We start from the raw sequence: 15,319 nt of genomic DNA on the forward strand, positions 1-15,319 counted from the left end.
GAGAGGGAGATCTGAGGGGGAGGGGAGAGATAGAAGGGGAGGGGGAGAGACGACTCAGAAAGTGGCATCTGCACAAGAAACCTACAGGAGAGTAAAAACCCTGGATCTTTGTAACTACGCGCCAGATGCAACGCAAGCAACGACTTCGTCACACTAAAATAGATTTTGTGAGGGCCAAAAGTATAAATTACGAAGCAGAAATGAGTATCAAACAACTTCCAGCGGTTTGCACCTAGGGAAAGACAAGAAGAACTCACTAGGACCAAACCAACTCAATCCAAACAACGCCTCCAGTAGGAAAAGAGAAAAACTGCGCCAAGCCGAGCTCTGAGTCGACAGGAGAGCAGCGCGCGGAGCCGGCGGGGGCTGCAAACCTCGCGCGCGCCGGACTGGGCTGCACTCCGCCGCCGCTCGCTGGACGTTAATTACATCCTGCACTTCCCGACTGGGGGCTGCTGCGGAGGACCGCATCACCCCCACGGGCTGAAGACGCCCTAGCAGCGCGGGAGAGAAGTTTTTAAAGAATGAACCACCGAATGCTTGGCTTTTATTTTTAAATTTACTTTGGCACTTAAAAGACTTCATCCCCAGATAGCTGGGCAATCTCGGCTGCAGACTTAGACGTCTTGGTAACTTGAATTTTTCTCTCTCCTCTCCCCTCAACCTCCCCTGCACAAGGTTATCTTTATTTTACTTACAGAAGAGAAAGCCCTAAAAAGGGTCCCTGCGGGACCTTCCCCCTCCCGCCATCACCTTCTGCAGAAGAAAATAGGGTTTCCAAAGCGGGAAAGGAAGAGGCCGGCCGGCTACAGCGCCAGCCAGCCGGGCAGCCCAGGTGGGAAGCGGAGAAAGTGGGGCTCAGGGAGGAGCGCACCGCCTCTTCGGAAGCCGCAGGGCCACCACCAGCGCGTGAGCCTTGGATCCCTCAACGTACTGCGAGACGCCGGTGTACAGCCCGGACCTGTGCCCCAACATGATCGCCGCGCAGGCCAAGCTGGTCTACCAGCTCAATAAGTACTACACGGAGCGCTGCCAGGCGCGCAAGGCGGCCATCGCCAAGACCATCCGAGAGGTTTGCAAGGTGGTCTCGGACGTGCTCAAGGAGGTGGAGGTGCAGGAGCCCCGCTTCATCAGCTCCCTCAGCGAGATCGACGCGCGCTACGAGGGGCTGGAGGTCATCTCCCCAACGGAGTTCGAGGTGGTGCTCTACCTGAACCAGATGGGCGTCTTCAACTTCGTGGACGACGGCTCGCTGCCTGGCTGCGCGGTGCTCAAGCTGAGCGACGGGCGGAAGCGGAGCATGTCCCTGTGGGTCGAGTTCATCACGGCGTCCGGCTACCTCTCCGCGCGCAAGATCCGCTCGCGCTTCCAGACGCTGGTGGCCCAGGCGGTGGACAAGTGCAGCTACCGGGACGTGGTCAAGATGATCGCAGACACCAGCGAGGTCAAGCTGCGCATCAGGGAGCGCTACGTGGTGCAGATCACGCCGGCGTTCAAGTGCACGGGGATCTGGCCTCGCAGCGCGGCACAGTGGCCTATGCCCCACATCCCCTGGCCCGGCCCCAATCGGGTGGCGGAGGTCAAGGCCGAAGGGTTCAACTTGCTCTCCAAGGAGTGCTACTCGCTGACCGGCAAGCAGAGCTCAGCGGAGAGCGACGCCTGGGTGCTCCAGTTCGGGGAGGCGGAGAACCGCTTGCTGATGGGCGGCTGCCGGAACAAGTGTCTCTCGGTGCTGAAGACGCTGCGGGACCGCCACCTGGAGCTGCCAGGCCAGCCCCTCAACAACTACCACATGAAGACCCTGCTGCTGTACGAGTGCGAGAAGCACCCGCGGGAAACGGACTGGGACGAGGCGTGCCTGGGCGACCGGCTCAACGGCATCCTGCTGCAGCTCATCTCTTGCCTGCAGTGCCGCCGCTGCCCGCACTACTTTCTGCCCAACCTCGACCTCTTCCAGGGCAAGCCCCACTCGGCCCTGGAGAGCGCTGCCAAGCAGACCTGGAGGTTGGCCAGGGAAATCCTCACCAATCCCAAAAGCCTGGACAAACTATAGGGTGCTGGGCACCGCTTGAAAAGCGTGCTCTCTCACATGCAATGCACCGCTCAGCGACGCACGGCGGAAACTCTGGACACAAACTTTTATGTAAGTCACCTGGAGCAGGCAGGAATCGGCGGCAGACCTTCCTTAATTAAGAAGCGAACAAAAGAGAGCAGACCAACCAAAAAATCACATTCTTGCACAAAAGTGATCGTTTTCTTACAAACAATGTGAATTTAAAAGGTCACACAAAAAGAAGCAATCGGGCTTTGCCATCACAAAATGAAACCCAAGGTACATTTTCAAATCAATGTATACTAGTTGCCCTCTTTTCCTCCTTTACCCCGTGTCCGTTCTCTCTCCCTCTCCTCCTCTCTCTCGTTTTTTTTTTTTTTTTTTTTTTCGGTTGCCTGAATGTTGTCACCAAGTGAAAAATTTATTTAACTATATGTAAAATTTCTCTTTTAAAAAGTTTTGCTGATGTTAAATGTATCTCAGTGCCAATGTCGGATTGTGCCCTCCCTCTCTTGCACCTCTACCCTCATATCCTAAGACGTCTTGTTGAAAACAGTAATAAAAATAATACTTTACATTGTACCGACTGTTTGTGGGTTGTTCTTAAATGAAGGCAGGTGAGACCGATTGCTTTAATTCACAATGTAAAAGGTGAACTTGAGAACTAACTAAATGCAGGAAGCTTCATGAACTTTGAGTAGCAAATTTTAAAATTCAGCATGTTTTGCAGAAGTAACTGTATAAATTCCCACAAAAATCCTTAGAAAACACAATATTCATTTTTCTCATTTATAATGTGTATTTGTTCTATAGATTTTAAGATTAACATTTCATATTTGCAAAAAGTAAACTATGTGGAAGAATAATTTCACCCTAATTTTTAAAATAAAAATTTTCACATTTAAAAATTAAGAGATTTACTTTTTTATGCCATAATTTTTTTTTAAATCCAACACAAAGGAAATTTTTATGGATCTTTTCTGAATAGTTAACAAAGTTGATATTTGTCTTCAACCACTTGTCTTCTTCAACCTCTGAATAAAATTTTAACAACTAAATCAGCCACTCTGAAAGATAAAATTGGTACAGCAATATGCTTCTCCAGCAACTAATAGAAACAATTTACATTTATGAATAACTTCAGTTTTTAAAGGACTTAATGATAAATGTCAGATCTATGATCATTTTTATCACATTTCAAGAATTATTCTGAAACTGCATAGAGACACTTCAAACAGAGAAGGTCTTCATACCGTTTTTATGACCATAGAAAATTTGTCTCAAGAATTTACTAATAGGAAAAGTACCCTCCTTCTCTCTTCCTTCTCTTTCTGCTTTTCTAAGGGAACAATCCAACTAACTCATTTCAATGTTTCAACTTTGACAAAGGTTTCTTTTTAATTCAAGGAAATAACTATTTGGAACATAGTAAAACTGAAAGTACCCTAAAAGAAATGGTTTGTCTTCTTTTGTTGAAAAGAAACCTATATATTCCATTAGCCTTGCTATTCTGAGGCACAGGTACAGAATATGGCAGATGTTATCTTTAATATGTAAATGGCATTTTTGAATTAGCCTAGTTTTTAATTTATTGAAAAACAAACATGAGTGAAAGGTGTAGAGAAAAACACTCTAAAAGGCTATGCTCAGGTCAGAAGTTGTGTGGGGGTGCGTGTGGAGGATGAGCAGTAGGACTGCAGGGATGGGGGAAACACAGGAGAGCTACTCAGGGCCTGCAGCCTGCTCACTCCATAAAGAAGGCTCACACTGTAGGATTTCCTGGTTAAAGTTCTCTAGTAAAATAGTGTTGTGTTAAACACATAAGCTTTAGTCTTATCAGTTCTGAAATCATCCCCACCCTTTCAATGTATATTATATCTATTTTTCTGGTCTCTCTTCCTGTGGATATAAAACAAACTCACTAATTCAGAACACTCACTAATTTTTTAAAATAATAAAACAAGTTTATTCTCTGGGGAAAATGTGGCCTGAGTTTTAAGAACATTTCCAAAGCAAGCAGTAGGTACTTGCATGAAATAATATACAGGCACAGTATTTCATTTTAAAGAAAAAAATGCTATCTTAAAATGATCATTTTTTTCAATCAAAAAAGTATTTATAATATTAGAAACAGAACTTTCTCCAACTAGTCCATGAAGGAAGGTAAAAAGCAAAAACAGCTGAAATTCAAAATCTTTCTTCCCACTTATTTAATGCAGTACCTGGGGGAAGAAAATCACAACAGCAGCAAAATGTTATTTACAGGATACCTTAAAGCATCAGGTCTCTATCAAATAAAAAAATCTTGCAATAATCGCTGGGAAAAAACTTTAAATATGAACCAGCAAGAGCTTTAATTTATGAGACATTAGGTAGGGTGCAGTTACACAAACAATTTCTATGATTAAGCTACAAAAGCCCATATTTCACAAGCAACAGAGAGAAAATTAATGTAAAGATGCTGTGGAATAAGATCAGAGAGAAATGAAAGTTATAGCTTTCCCTGAGGAGCAAATAACTTCAAAGAACCTACTCACAAAGATCGGCAAAGGTTTTAATTTTCAGAACAATTCATTAGACACCTTTAATTTAGATTTTCGACTTTAAGCCACATATATCCCAAAAGCATAACAGAATATTCTGAATTAAATCTCAGCCTTTCTTAAATTCACAAACTACCAGAAATCCAGCAGTTTAAGTAATTTTCATAGCCTTTCTTGCCTAAGGAAATTAAAACACATTTTCAGACATCAACAGAGCAGAAAAAAAATTTCTAGGTCATGTAATCTCAGAATTAAAGTTCTTTCTACATTGGATTAGCTGAATTATCTAGCTCAAAAGAATCAGTTCCTTCCTGGCCTTCCAGTCACACAGTCCAGCAAGACCTGTCTCAATACGGGCAAAGCTATAAAAAACAAAGTGCTGGCATCATTCATAAGACAAAAAATGACTTGTTTGTTAAGCATTTGCATGATATCGTAACATTTTTATCAATGAAATGTTTCTAAATCACTGAAGTTTAATAATTCACATATAATTTCAAAACCAAATAACTTTCTACTAATACAGAATATGTGTGCAAAAGTGTATATGTGTACACACACAACCAGTAAAATAAATTGTTCCATTTTTAAACTACTACTTTTTTCTATAGGTTATTTTGCTTATTTTTAAAGAAACTGTTCCAGAGCACATTCTGAAAGAAATGTAATTATGGCTTTATGATGGTTAGGAGACACAAATGTTTTTTAGTGAAAATCAAGTTGCCAAGGTCTGAAAAGTAATCAAAAATACATTTTAAAGGGGAAATTACATTTCCATTTAAGAATAGGAAATTATGCAGTGCCTTGTAAAATCTACTACAGGTAATGGGAAACAGAGGTATCACACACACGCGAAACATGCCTGCGTGCAGGACAGACTAGTAAGTCATGGGAACAAAGCAAGGAGAATGATAGATTGGTATTACATTCAGAAAACATAAAGACTAAACAAAATAATTCCACTCTCAATCTCACTGAATTTTGTAACTTAATTCACCCTGGACCTTTCACAGCAAAATATACTTATAGACAATGTTCCCCAAGGTCCCCTTCCTAACAAAGAGATAATGATGAATGCAATTAAATGGAAACTGTTTTTTAATCTAAATGAATGTCAGTACTCTAACTAAATGGTAAAGAAATCATAAGCTAGAAAATAACGTACAACTGCCTTTCATGTAAGCAGAGGCAATTCACCAAGAAATTCACATTAAGTCTGTGAAATTTTACCAATGCCAATCCTACCACACAGCAGCCCAACATCCCATAATATAAACAAATGAAACCCCCTCCTCATCTTCTCACCTTGGGGTCCATTTTCTTGAAGTTAGGATCCTCTTCATCCACCTCAAAATAGAGTTCAGAGGAGGTGACCGAAAGAGTGCCCTTTACTACAACAGAAGGGGCCACAAGCTGAGCTGGTGTGCTCAGGCTAACAGGACCTGCCAAGAGAAAGAGACAGGCCATATGACTTGGAGTCACATTTTTCAAAACATCAAATTTGACCAGAAATTTCATTTAATATTTAGATTCTCACTTCTAGTTCCAAATTACCTATTAATTCCTTCTACACTGCCATATTCTGCCCACCCCAAATCTTCCTCTGAAAATGCAAAGTCAGGGTTCTCATACTAGAAGATTTATAACAGGCGAGTAATGATGATGCTAAACTAGGATGCAATTATTTTATAAGGGATGTGTGCAGCTTTGGTCTCCTTTCTAGGTTAGGTTAAGAAGGTGGCTCTCCCTAAATAAGTGCATCCACATTCCATTTAGGAAACAAGCCTCAGGCTATCAAACAACGTGGAATAATAACCAGGAGTAAGGGAGCCTCAATAGGCTTCCAAGGCCAGAGGTGAACTTCCACTCTCGCTGGGGCTGGAGTGAAACAGTCACTAGCTTATTAGTGAAGAGGGGAATTCTCTGATAAACTATATTCTCTGACGAAGATTTTGTGTTAGTTTGACACAAAGCCTCTTCCATAACAACTTTACCCAACGAAAGACTGGTAAAAATACCTCTTCTCTAAGCCTTCCACTCCACTGTTAAATATTGTTCAAGGCTTCCAAATCTAATATTAGTGTAGTTCAGGGACTCTGGGAGTAAACAGCTGGAGGGTGGGTTTCCAAGTGAATGAATTTTTATTGGAATAATCAAATCTCCACAGGGCTTATCAAAGAGACAAATCAGACTGCTACTAGAAACAAAAGATTCACTACAAATAGAACAGCGTAAAGTATACCAGAGACAAAAGTACAAGAACTGAAAGCAATAATTATACAACATACAAACATTTATATAGAAGGGATTTATGATTCCATGTCCATTAGTCATTGTACATATCTTATAGAAGAAAAAAATAGCCAAAGAGAAGATTGGCGCTTGTAGTTCTGAATTAATACAGTGCCTCAACAAGGTGCACCTATGCAGGTAATCAATGGGTGAATAAGTGTTTCAAAATTCAGATGAATTGACATTTCCATCGACTGTTAGAAGGGTGATGGTCCTTAATCTCACATCAATCTTAATGTGTGCCAGTAGGACAATAGAAAGGATGCTCTGCGGAGATCAGAGCGGGTTTTGCCCTCTATTCCCAATGTACAAATACATTGTGTTTGCAGATGGGCAGCAGATAGCTGCAGAACAGCCATGATTTCCCAAAGCTCATCCCTATAAATGGATGAAATAAGCAGCTATGTGTTCTTTTGCTGTCTCCTTTTGCCCTCTGTACATTAGCATGTAATCCTGAGAAGAAATAACATTTTTTCAATCACTCACAGACATTCAATTATAGGGTAAGCAGACAGCTGCAGGAGTCAGGGCAGCCTAGGTCCTACAGAAGACCCCTGACAATTTCCACTTCATTTCTAACCCACACCACTTTATTAGTGTGGATTACTTCTTAATCCTATTGCCATTGTCAAGATTATATAATTAAACTCCCCTTTCACCTCTATTACTGTATGAATGTATTACTAATAGCAAGAATAGAGGCAAAATAAGGTAGAAATACGAAAGTGGATGTTAAAGAAAAGACTTGAGAATAGCAGCATCCACCTTACTTTCCACACCCACTCCAAATCCCTTAACAGTATATTCCAATTAATTTTATTTTACAGAGAGGTTTATGGCCATCAGAGAGGACAACCTGCTTCTACTTTTGCTTTCATTATCAAGTTGCAAGGTAGCACAGGTTGCAGATGTCACCAAATAAAAGCTTTCTAATGTCTTTTCTCTTAAAATCATCACAATGGAAGACTATAATTTTGAGCTAAAGATATGACAGTCCCTCAGACTTGCCTCCTTGAGGAATAGTCACGGGCATTAAAGGAAAAAAAGACATTTAATGAATAACTAAATTTTCAGGCTAAGCAAGAGAATTTTTCCCATAAGAGAATTAAAGCTGAGAATCTGCAGAGTAGGGATCAAAATTCCTACATCAGGCAAAACATGTGAATCCTGAGAAAAGCCTCGGCATTCTTGGAATTGATTTTCTGAGTGCATTAAACGCATATGCAGTAGGCTCACTCAGACTTGTGCATCAAAGCAAATAGTGTATCTGCCTCCAAGCCTTATTTATAAAACAACTGGCAGAATTTCACTTATGACCTTCATTTTATAAAAGTTGCTTACTCCCACAGGATGGCTAAAGCAATTTTGTTATTGCTTCAATTTTGCTGCCTTGAAACTTTTTTCCTTCATCATTGAAAATTACACATAAAAGAAAAAAGATGAAGAATGTAAGAAGACTGAACAGAAGAAAATAAAGAAACAATAGAAAATGAGAGAGGGTGTTGTGAAGGAGAAAAACAATCTCTAATTAATGTAGTTTTGGGAGTAGACTTGGTAGTCATGGTGGTCACAGCTGAAAAGGTAAATAATTAGGTGCTCATTGTCCCAGAGCCAGCTGAAATATCTGCACAACCGCTGAATTACCGGCAAGATTCTCTAAATCTTTCTCATCCACGGATGACAGAGTGTCATCATCGCCTTCCAGGAGGACCTCGTTTTCTGAGTTCTGATTTCCTAAAGGCTGGCTCTTGATGGACTGTTTTCCTTTAGCAAGGATATCTTCATCTGCAGCTGAAATGAGAAGGAAACAAAGCTGTCCATCAGCACTGGGAGAGTACTCTGGCAGAGGGGCAGGGGCTGAGGTGAGGGCAGGTGGCCAGAGATGGTCGATCTTTTATACACAAGTCATCCACAGTTGAGAAAGTGACTGGGATGGCACACATGGCGTTCTGACAAACTTGATTCCCCAAGCTAGTGTAATGTTACCCTGAACAAGCGCCCTAATCCCATTAAACCTGACCCCTGCACTGCTCACCGAGCCATTTATTTACTTATAGTTAGGGCAGGAGAGGGTTCCAAAGCAACACTTATTTTTTGAAATTCGTTAGTAGAAAATATCAGAACCTGAATTTGGAAACATTGATTTAACAGCATAGAATTCATTCCTCTGAATAATATTACACCAACAGACATTTCGAAATGGCTAGGGAGTGGCTGTGGAGGAGAATCCAGAAGTGAGGAAGATCAGAGCTAAGAGATCGCAGCCAATGAGGACATAGGCCCAGACCCCAAAGCGCTCTCTGACACTAATAAAGCCACAGCAGCTGCATTCTCTTCCTCCCTCCTACCCCCTTCCTTCCTTCACAGCGCTCTCGCCCACATTTTCACACATGTCTCCTCCACCCCTTCAGCCCCTGTACAAATATCCTCGAGCAGGGCAATGTAGAAACTAAGTGGAAACTCAGTGTTCCCGCCTCTGCTTGTTTAAACTAAAGGGCGAAGGCACCCCGGGGGCAAACATAACAGAAGGAGCAGGATGAGAGGCTCCTGGGCAAGGGCCCCACACAGCCTGCCTCGCACAGCCTGCAGAGAGCAGCAGCTCCGGACTCCACACTGGGTCCCAGGCAGGAGGGGCAGCCACAATGGAACCAGAAAGGAGGGCAGAGGAGCAACTGAAAGCAGAACACAGGGACGCTCGGAAACTGCCTTCAAAACCCCAGAGCCTGCCAGGGCAACTCCAGTGCTTTAAGCCATTTTCTTATTAAGAAAAGGGGACAAAATGACATGGGTTATGATTTACAAAAGCTCATGTGTGTGTGTATTTCCTAACCGTATTTTCTGTTGATGGTACCACATATGGGTAAGCGTAGCGTCTTCACTATACAGCTGACAGTCTGGTTTCCAGCTAGGGAGATCCAGGAGGGAAGCACCTGATCCACCAGGCTGCAGCTATTGATATGGAAATCAGATGGCCAGGCTTTTCGCTCCACTGCGGCTTCTGCCCAGGCACAAGCCCCAAACCCCAGAAGGGATAAAGCAGCAGGTTTGCAGTAACATGACGGAAATTTATCAGTATAATTTACCCTAAATATTTAAGCAACCTGCACATGGGTTGGTTATCTAGTTTACCTGGTGGATCGAAGCTACTTTGCATCTAATAGGTGTGGTTATAAATGATGTTAAAGGTAAAAGCCTTTCCCCCATATTTATTGTGAATTTGCCATGTATATCCTTCATATATAATACCATGGCACTAAAAGAATACAGACGCTTTCAAATAAATAAGGAAGTCATGAGAAGAAGCCCTCTATATCTGGCTTTGAATATACTCTATATAGGTAAATAAAATCTTATTTTCTTTCTCACCCACATATAGTATAGCTGCCCAAACATGAAAGTCTCAGAAAAATCAGGAAAATTTAATGTACCTAATTAAAATGGTTTAAAAAATAAATATACCAAATAACCACTAATCTTTAGAAACATGCAAGTATGTTTTATATCCTTGTGTATAATATTATAAACATATTTATATCATTGTTCAATACTTAGGTTACCTTCTGTAGAATGAGAAACACTGCCTTAGCCCAAATATGACCTTTTCCAATTTACAATCAACACTACTAAAAACGAACTGGTCACTGAGAAATGCGAAGGAGAGCACCATCATCTAGATTTTTTGAATAGTAAATTATAATTATCATGTGCCAGTTAGATGAATGCAGGATCAGCAGGCTACTTTCTCTTCACTCCCTTGACTTATATTTCTTTCTTCAAACACAAATACTATTAATAAGGTGAGTAATCGCATAGCACTTACTATGTCCCACAGTATTCAAAGCACTTCACATATTTAACTCAGTTAGTTCTCAGAAACCTCCTAATTTAATTCTTCAGTTTCAGATATGCAAACAGGTTCAGAGGAGTTGTACAACTTGCCCAAAGTAACAAGACTCATGACCACCAGAAGCAGGAAACAAGCAAAAAGTAGGCAGTGCGGGGCCAGAGCCTGCACCCCCAACCCCTATGGCACCCAGCCTTTAGATGGAAGCCAGGAAAACAACACTGTGCAAATGGGAACATGTATGTAACTTACTAATTTGTTTAGTAATTCTTATGTTTCTCGTAGTGCAATTTGCAAGGGTAAATAATCATACTGAACAAGAATAAAATATATTTGTTTGCAAACTGAAATGTGAGGAACATGGGTCAATTACATCAGAAACAAACCGAACACCTGCTCATATGGTATTCTATGTACCCCGCAACACAAACCCTGAGGTACACCATGCTTACTTGAAAAGAGAAAGGAAAAACACTTTGTCCTGCAAACATTTACAAAAAACTGAGGGTCCTCACTGGCAATATACTATGGCTTAAAATAGATCTATAAATAAATGCACATTCATTTAGACAGCCACTAAAATATAATGTGTTGTCCCTTCCAAATGGAATTCAAAAAATTTAAATATGTTCTCATCATGCTGACTCACATTAACAAGTAACTTTTGAATTAAATAGGTTTGAAAAACCTTTTAAGTATTATAGGTGCATATACGCATACAAACACCCACTTTAATCTATTTTATTTACTTATTTTTATAAGCTCAGATTCTGGAATTGTTCAACCTCCACTGAAAAACCTCTTGTCATAGAAAATATGCAGCTTACTGATATTTAGAATGGTTTTCCTGTAATTAACTCCCCCTTGAGGATTTTAAGTTAGCAGCAGTAAAATTACCAACAGTACTCTAACACACACCACATGCGCCAGTGTTCAATTCTCAGTGGTCTAATAGCTTTCTGCTACAGAACTTTTTTTCCCTCAAAATTAGAACAAAACTTTCCCAAGCTTAAAATAAAAGATAATTATCATGTTTATATGTGCTGGAGAGAAGAATATTTTTAACTTTCACTTGTCTTATACTCAGTCAACCATTAAACAAGCATCAACTATTTTGATACCTTCTGTGCGTGTATCTACACTAATGTAAAGATTTAACTGGATGAAGTTCAAACCTGATTTTGGTTCAGTTTTAAAGTTCAGCTCAGTTTCTGGTAATAAAATTGTTACTGAACATGATCACTTTTTATATTTTTTTATACTCTGATTAACAGACTGCCTTTACCTGATGTTACCTTTTATTTTGGTTTCATAGTTAATAATTAGCTGATATTATTATATAAATTTGGAAAAATCTGTCCAAAATGTTGTTTTCAAAACATGACTTTTGATTTACCAAAGCAAACAGCGATTAGTGACCTGACAAAGCTGGTCCTCAAAATGTAAAGTTCAAGTTCTTTACTTCCAGCTCTGAGCATAAGGTGATTTATCCATCCAAAACAGGGAAGGTAAGCAAAATTAAAATAGAAAAAGGAAAAAAGGACACAGTAAAATGTCCCTCTTATGATACATAAATTCCCTTTCAAACATCCACTGAGCCAATTAATAGGAATCATGACTAGCCTGTATTATAGTAAAAGAAGTTTACATGTTAAGAACTAGACCCTTCAGCCGGGTGTGGTGGCACACGCCTGTAATCCTAGCACTCAGGAGGCTGAGGCAGGAAGATCACTTCAAGCTTGAGGCCAGCCTGGGCTACAGAGTGAGTGAGTCCAGGCCAGCCTAAACTACATAGTGAGACCTGTCTCAAAAAAATAAAAAAGTAAAAACCACAAAGAATTAGACAATTTTTAAAAAAATTTATATTAACAAAATAATGATGTTATATCAACTATGCATAGAATTCATTGAAGTATCATGTGGTGTGACACGAAGCACATACCATTAACTTACATTCTGAACCAGGGCACATAGTGAGTATCTTATAAACATTATTGTCCTGATCAAATTTAACATCCTCTACAGTTTATGCTACTTTCTTAGGGTTCCAAGTCAAGAAAATTTACTCTAGAAAAATTATCCAAATTAAAAATAACAAACAGCCAAGCACATGTCCTAAAGAGCATTAAGCACCTCACCAGTTTTAGATTCTGTAGTATCCAGTATATGTTGACCCTATGAAGGAAGCAACAGTGTCTGGCATAACTAAAGTCATGAAACAATAGCTTGATTTATGATCTGTATATGACCTGTCCTCCCTAGAAAACCAAATGAGTTACTTGTAACATTCCATATGCTTACAAGATACTTTTTAAGCTATTAAATCCTCCTCATATACAGTTATTTCCATTAGCAGGTACCTGCTCTACAAAATGAAAATGTCTTGCATTCAAGAGAATTTCACTGCTTAACTGTTTCAGTAGTTCTTGAATTAAAACCAATCTTTCTACCATTTAAAATATTTTTATGGGCTTTAATTTGAATATAAAATTCCTATTACATTTATCAATGAATTTTAGAAGAGCGCAATACACACTGATATAAAACTCTGACAAGTCCTCTGTTAACCTGAGCATTAGTCCTTCATCTACCAAGAATTATGACAGCCCTTTTGTTACCTCAGTTTCTTTATCTGTAATGAATAAAGTTAGACTAGACACTAGCTCCCACCTTCCACCTAGATCTAAAATGCTCTCGTCATAAATAACTGACAAACTGGGGTTGTGCATTAGGGTCACGATAGCATCATTACGACAAATTTCTAACAAATTTTAAAACTGTAAAATGAAAGGAAATGCCCTCAAGAATCAAGTGCCCACCTCTGCTTGCTCCTGCTAATTTCCATAAAGAATAATCATAAGAGGAAGTATTAATTTTAATTTAAAAATGTATCTCAGTTTCTACAAAGTTAAAGAAATTCCCCATTACAACATGACTTTTATAAATAACCACTTTGGAGGGTCTCTGTTTGAAAAATTACCTAAAGCTCTTTTCCCCAAGCAAGTTAATGTGAACTTGGGAAGGGCAATTAAATTGTCAGAATTAAAAAATTTGTTTTTAACTAGGAGGTAGCCAGAAGTAGAGTCATGGGGCTGGTATTGATCGCCCAAACAGAGAACATCACTCTTCAGGTATTTACTCTGCCACCTTTACACCAGAGGCCTTCCTTCAAATCAAATCAATCTATAAAAACGACGGCTCTCACTACTAAAATACATAACTAATCTCTGATGCACTTCTATTTAGATGTTTTCCTTTGATAATGATAATACAGTTCAAGTAGTACTAAGATTCTGCACTTTGAAAATGTCCAATCTTCTTAGTTAAATAAATTATAAATAAAAGTGAAAAGTCAAAAAAGTACAGAACTCAATATCATCCAGAAACCTCTATTTGAAATATTCAACATTGAACCACAGAATTTATCCATGTTGAAATAGGATTTTAATTGCTGTTTTAATATATCAACTGTTCTGCATTGCATACTTGATTTTTAGTGTTTACTTTGATAGCTTTCTTCATTTTCAAAAACTACTTAAAGATGGAATTTCATAGTTATCACAAAATTAAAATTGAATGCAACTATAAGTAACTTTAACAAAACATTAAAAATCAAATATTTTATTTGATTTTTTTGCATACAGAATGTATTAGTATCAATTATGCTGATACCAAACAATACCACAGCACAATCTATGTGCTCAGTCTCACAACAATCTACTGTATGCTTATTATTTAAAGTCATATATATATAAAATAAAATTAATTGGGATTTGTACCATTTATTCAAAAAGTTATATTAAATATGAGCTACTTGTAAGAATACTGCAGTATCTTCTACATCTTTGGTTTGTTTCTTAAAATACATATTTCATAGTTAAGTTATGACTTTTAATCCTTTAACATGTTTTAAATATAGATCATTATAAGATTCACGTAAAATATTACTAAACAAGATGAAATCACTCAACGTGCTTTTTGCTTCTAGCAACTTAAAAATATACAGTAAAATGCAGGTAAATAACACTGAAAGGTATTAACCTTTCATTTACTCTGTAGAATAATCTGAATGAAATCTAAACAAGTCAAAAAGTTTCAAATAATAGTTAAAAATTGTTTTTTATTCAACATTATTGCAGATGCTTAGCATTAAAATAAAGCATTATCAACAATAAAATTAAGATCTATTCATTAAGAATCCTGTAACACCTCAAAATGGTTAAATGTACTTATTTTTTTTGGGTACTGAGAATCAAACTCAGAACCTTGTGTTTGCCAGGCAGGCACTTGTGCTGCTGAGCTATCTCCTCAGTCCTTAAATGTACTATATTTGATGAGAATGTATTTTAATACATTCTGCATTAAAATTGTATCATTAATTTTAAATTTGGTTACTGATATTTCTCCCAACATAAAGGATAAACATATTTCTACTGTAATTTTAGAAAAGAAGTCCTCCCTTTCCAGATGTAAAAGGAAAATTTTTTCTCAATACATTTTTATTGCCATAGGCCTCTGAACTCAAAAAGCACTGTTACGTGACAGTTTAGAAGACACAAAAATGGGTATTAAATTTCAGTTTTTCAG

The 15,319-nt window shown here is 39.0% G+C and overlaps 2 protein-coding genes across 2 annotated transcripts in view; one reads left to right on the plus strand and one right to left on the minus strand.

Annotated features, from left to right (window-relative positions):
* Lrba (LPS-responsive vesicle trafficking, beach and anchor containing) overlaps positions 1-15,319 on the minus strand; it is a gene marked incomplete at its 5' end in the record, with an annotated part of 597,162 nt that overhangs the window by 243,751 nt on the left and 338,092 nt on the right. Inside the window, 2 exon segments of the mRNA XM_013522882.1 lie at positions 5,902-6,038; positions 8,533-8,679. Coding sequence (XP_013378336.1) covers positions 5,902-6,038; positions 8,533-8,679 — 284 coding nt within the window.
* Positions 7-2,147, plus strand: Mab21l2 (mab-21-like 2 (C. elegans)). The gene has a single exon (XM_005400888.2). It carries the CDS (start codon positions 974-976, stop codon positions 2,051-2,053), a length of 1,080 nt encoding a protein of 359 aa, XP_005400945.1. The 5' UTR covers positions 7-973; the 3' UTR covers positions 2,054-2,147.

The sequence above is a fragment of the Chinchilla lanigera genome, unplaced genomic scaffold, assembly GCF_000276665.1.
Source record: "Chinchilla lanigera isolate Chin_1 unplaced genomic scaffold, ChiLan1.0 scaffold00070, whole genome shotgun sequence".
Classification (NCBI taxonomy): domain Eukaryota; kingdom Metazoa; phylum Chordata; class Mammalia; order Rodentia; family Chinchillidae; genus Chinchilla; species Chinchilla lanigera.

Bases quoted from the DNA above. Each gene is read 5' to 3' on its own strand.
- Mab21l2 (XM_005400888.2), top strand. From the start codon at position 974: ATGATCGCCGCGCAGGCCAAGCTGGTCTACCAGCTCAATAAGTACTAC.